The 5,489-nt window shown below is 31.5% G+C and overlaps 1 protein-coding gene across 1 annotated transcript; it reads left to right on the top strand.

Moving 5' to 3' along the window:
* Positions 1-3,961: 3,961 nt before the first annotated feature.
* LOC132623269 (homeobox-leucine zipper protein ATHB-52-like) lies at positions 3,962-4,745 on the top strand. The gene has a single exon (XM_060338003.1). It carries the CDS (start codon positions 4,093-4,095, stop codon positions 4,612-4,614), a length of 522 nt encoding a protein of 173 aa, XP_060193986.1. The 5' UTR covers positions 3,962-4,092; the 3' UTR covers positions 4,615-4,745.
* Positions 4,746-5,489: the final 744 nt, after the last annotated feature.

The following is a 5,489-nucleotide window of genomic DNA, read 5'->3' as shown; positions in this document are numbered from 1 at the left end:
GTTAGTTTTAAGGGAAAAAGTGAGCCAAAATGGTGAGAGGCGGGGTTTTTTTAGAAGAAAAAATAAGTGGATGAAGAATATATTTAGACCTTTTGAGATAGTCCATGATATTTTTGACCCTTTTCCGTTTAATCAATCCTAAAATCATTTGCTTTATTAACTCCTCTATTCTTTTGTGATAATATCTTAATTAGAGTGCAAACCTAATATGTCAAATGTCAGAAAGAGACCATTTTTGACTCATAAATTAGACCATCCGATTTGATAGCATAGTTAAACATACCATGTGTTATTGATGAAGACTCAATGTATGTGTTTAATCTCGATTTTGTTTGGGATTGAGACATTATTATTGTTATTGTAAGTCTTTTGTGTTCTGTTGGACTGTATCAACGTTAAAACTTAGTGTTTGTGTTCTAATGTACATATTTTGTTGCCTTGTTTCAAACTGCAAAGTTTGATCAGTATTCAAATTACAAAATTTCATAGTTTTACTCTTTACTCCATGAACTGCATGTGGAGCTTGCTCAAAGGCTTTTCAACTTTAAACTAACTAGAAAATTCTTAAAGAAGTAATTAACCTAGTAAAAATGGTAACTCATTAACCTGCTATCACATGTTACGCTATATTTTTAAACTGTTGGTGTATTATATTTAACTTAAATCATCCAATTAAAAAAAGCTGGAGCTAGCTCCTTTAATTTAGGAGGTTGATATCAATCAGCCTAGCCAAATATAGAAAGTGACTAGCTACTAAAATGACAACCTCATATTTGTTCATTTAATACATTATTAGTTCTTTAATTCACTTAATCAATTGTCTTAATCACTTCCAAGTTAAGATAAAACTAGGACTATCGTTATCTTTTTCCGCTTCGAGTTTTCGTCATAGGTAGATTAGTGTCTTTCAAAATCAAAAGCACACTCCTTACAGTAAACAAACTGGCTAATGGGGGTAATTAATTAAGGACATACCAAAAGATACTAAAATAGTTCCAAAAAAATTGAGATTGACACAACTACGTCGGCAGAAAATGACCTTTGTTGTCTGGAACAGTGAAGAGAACTAATATTGATTAATACCCAAAACTCAATCAAAAGAAGCATGGAAACGTCCCACATAATAAGTTTACGTTAAAAATCTTATAAGTGATTTGAGTGTACGTGTAACTATTTTTTACTGCAATTTGTGCATAAAATTTAAAATATTAATTATTAAAAAAAGGAGTAGTGTTGCGAAATTGCTTTGCAGCGACAATTAAAGTATTACTATGTGTGAGAAACATAAAATTTTGGTGCTGCAATTCCAAATGCTCTCAATAATATACTTTTGCGAAAGAAGTTTTGGAATGACAGAATAAAGTTTGACATGATATGTTAATAGAAGTGACAACATGGGCGTTACTATACGCTGAATATAGTTGTCTTATACAAAATTGAGGTAGTTTCAGAAGTAATTTCCTTTTGGTTTTCTTACTTTTAGGTTGTGTTTGGTATGAAAAAAAAAAATCCAGAAATGTTTTTTTAATATTTCCGTGTTTGGTTTGGTTTAAGTTTTAAAAGATATTTTCTCTAAGGAAACAAATTCTTTCAAAGTCATTAATATGATTCCATAGTAAAAGTAAGGAAAACAAGTTTCATAAGTGACATTCCGCGCTAGTCGTCTCCTTTCTACCTCTAACATACTCCACCTTTACTCCTGTAGTGTTTGAATATATACAAATATTTTTTAGACGATATTTTCTGCTTACTTACAAAATGTTTATCATTATCATACATACAAAACCACTTATTTTTCAGAAAAATATTTTTGTTCATATTAAACACACATTTTAGTGTTTCCATAAAGTCGCATGATGGCTAAAACGAAAATATATGGGTCCTCTCTCTCGGTCAATTTGGTCTACTTGCTTCTTCAGTCCCTACTAATTAGGTTAGTACTAATACTTTGAATTCAAATAGGTCAAGTTGTGAGAAAGGGAATGAATGAATAGTTTTTCAACGTTCATGCACTTAATTTCCAGAAAAAGCCAAGTATCAAGACAGGACATGTGCAAGCTTCGAAATTCTTAAATATGACTTTCTTTAAAAGATTCAATTTATATACGCCCACAGTAATTTTTTTTACATGATTCAGGTAACTTAATTTAGGAGCAATTACCTACCTTATTATAAGTTATAACAGTTACTTGTTATTTATCTTTTAGGTGACTAAATATGTAAAAATAATTTTATAGCGTCGATATATAGCTATTAAACGTTTTTTTAAAAGTAACACGTTGTCATAAAAAATGCCAAAGATTTAATACCCCACTGGTACAGTTGAAAATTAAGTATAAATATGGCATTTATCTAGCCATTGTGAAGTGGGGCTAATATTGCCATCCTTCCTAACGACATTTTGTTTCGAGCATTATAATTTATATCCAATCAAACATTAGATATAGCAATTTGCCCAGCCCAAAGATTCTACAAATTCGGAGTACTGGCCGGTCGGAACTGAAATATATACAAACTTTTTCAGTAGCTATAGTACATAGCCTTAATTTTACTATTTTGAGTAGCTTTTTAATCATTTTCTTTTTACAATTCTAAAGTACATTTTGATAGATTAGAAAAAAAATCGCAAACCTAGGTAGAATTATATAAAATTAAAATGAGTTTATGTTTTGTAGTACACTGACAATATAAAGATCTTTTATACTATCAAGTTAAGTTGAACAATTCACTCTTTATATCAAACCTGACGTGGCTTAAATTTCAGTTGTATACTATATAATAGGATAGACGTAATTCTTCACTTTTAAGAGATATATTATATAGAAGATAACAAGAATGTTAGAGTAGATTCGTATCATATTCAAGGACTTATAAGTTTTGGTAGTCATTGATCCCTACATTTTGTCATTCACTTATCTTTTTCCTAAATGCTTTATGTGGGGACGGATAGAGTTTGTGGGTCTGGCCTAGATTAAATGAGTAGTTAAGATGTCATTATAGCTTGTCTAACGGAGGATCAAAGTCATCAAGACAGGACTTAACCAGAGAAAAGAAGATTAACAGTTAATTTACAGCTAATGATAGGGCCGGTATCTGAAAGAAATTTTCTTTAAGTTAATTATACTTTCATAACTTTCAGATAAACTATTGCCTCAAATTTCTTTATTTGTTTTTATAGTAGAGCTTTAATAGTTGACTCCTCTAGTATCTCTAGTGTTAGTACCTACTGTCGACGTTCAAGTTGTCTAGTCGTTTCAATTGGTAATTAGTTAATTACTACGTACGTGATTTTCTTTAGTTCTCACGTTAGCACTGATATTACTATGTATAGAAAGTCAAATAAGAACCAAGTTGCTGTGAATTTGTAGGCTTCTCTTTTGTAGTTTTTCGATTTTTGAAATCATTGAAGTTGGTCAGCAAACGTATACTTCCCAAATTTGTCTATGATTTTCAGTGTTTGTGGCTGTGGTCTATAGATCTATACTATGTTATGTTGTTTTTATTTGTTTCCATAATTCCATTAATTTACAACCACATATGTGTTTTTGAGAGGTTTGAGATTTCTATATACATAATATTTTAGATCACAATAATATTACGTCATCTTAAAAAGTCACAACTATTTACTTAATTGGTTATAGCACGCAACGTATTTTAATCACATTATATAATCGAGTTCAACTTGTTTGGGACAACCACATAGTCTTTGATATACAAATTACTACTAACTCAACAGATGTCTTCAAGATTTCCATTTAAGGACTTTGGAGCTAGAAAATTTTATTAAGACAATACATCAAGCCAAAACTTATTAATTAATTAGAGATATAATTATATATCATATGATTTTAATTTGATCAAAGGATTTTATGTCAGCATACTATCATAAGTAGGCCACACCCACGTGACCTCGTGTATATATGAGAACGAAATCTTGCCAAACTTTCTTCTAGCTAGCCCCCTTTAGTTATGAAAATGAAATGCCTTATATATATATATATGGGGGCTAAAATCTAAATTCCTAATCATTCCCCTTCTTATCTGACTCCTAAATTCTTGAATTTTTCATAAACTTTCTATATATTAATCACAATGGATTTCTTGAATGCCCAAACTAGGAAGAACCATCTAAAATGCCACAAGAAAAGGCTCACCCAAGATCAAGTGAGGCTCTTGGAGATCAGCTTCAACTCCAACAACAAGCTCGATTCTGATAGAAAATCCCAACTTGCCCAGGAACTGGGGTTGCCACCTAGACAAGTTGCAATATGGTATCAGAACAAGCGAGCACGTTGGAAAAGCCAAAGCCTCGAGGTTGACTACAAGGCCATGCAACAAAGACTAGATAGTGCTCTAGAAGATAATGAGAAGTTGAAATTGGAAGTTGAGAGGCTTCGAAAGGAACTAAAAAAAACTCAAGAAATGTTGTTGGGGTTCAACACCACAACTAATAATTATTCATCAATTTCAAGCTCTTGTGATGAAGTTGGGAGTTCATGTTTGCAGCTTCATGATCAATCTAAACATAATCATCTTGATAAGGAGCTTTATGCTTGTTTAATCGGTGATGAAGGCCACTTTGGGACACCCGATGGGCATAATTTCTTTGGTTAATCTATGTCTCGACTCTTGACCATGATTAATTAAGCTACATATGTATATGGTAACTAATTAAGTTGAGCCTCCAAAAAGGAAGATGTTTACGTGTAAGGTTTTTCTTCTTATTATTAATATTTTAATAAGCTTTTTTGTATTTATTCTACGTACTACCTTTTTTCCATTTGAAAATTTCATGTACACACAACAAATAATTGAGTTGGAGAATTTTGAACTAAATGCTATTTTATTCATTAGGCATGTGGTAAAAGTCTCAAAATTGCTCCCACGATTTATAAAGTAACCACATTGTGGGGCTAAATTGGTTTCCAAACTGACCACACCGTCCTACTTTTGCAGCTATACACCTTATCATGTGGTAAAAGTCTCAAAATTGCTCCCACGATTTACAAAGTAACCACATTGTGGGGCTAAATTGGTTTCCAAACTGACCACACCGTCCTACTTTTGCAACTATACACCTTATAAAGGCCATTACTATTTTTTGAAAAGAATTTTATTCAACTGAATCAGCAACCAACATTTACTATCACATTATAGTTTAATAATGTATGTGCTCTATTGTTACTGATGAACATATGCTCTATTGTTAATGATGAGCATATAAGGGGAGTAGGCAACTTTCTTGACCTTTTAAAGAATAGCAAGATTAATTTTTTGTTGATTCTTCAGTAAGGAAATTGGCATTATTAATTATTACTGCCAATTGGAAAATGGAGATCAAGTTCGACAAGAAGTAATTCAGGCCAAGCTATAGCTGGTCTTATTCCATATATAGTTCATCACCGTAACAAGTAACTTGGCCATCAAAAAGTAAAGTAAAAGAAAAAAAAAATGAAGCAATTTGAAAAAAAAAAAAAAAAAACGAAAAA

This window comes from Lycium barbarum, chromosome 12, assembly GCF_019175385.1.
Source record: "Lycium barbarum isolate Lr01 chromosome 12, ASM1917538v2, whole genome shotgun sequence".
NCBI lineage: Eukaryota > Viridiplantae > Streptophyta > Magnoliopsida > Solanales > Solanaceae > Lycium > Lycium barbarum.
The sequence above is the reverse complement of the archived record's forward strand: the minus strand, read 5'-3'. Positions and strand labels throughout refer to the sequence as shown.

Bases quoted from the DNA above. Each gene is read 5' to 3' on its own strand.
- LOC132623269 (XM_060338003.1), top strand. From the start codon at position 4,093: ATGGATTTCTTGAATGCCCAAACTAGGAAGAACCATCTAAAATGCCAC.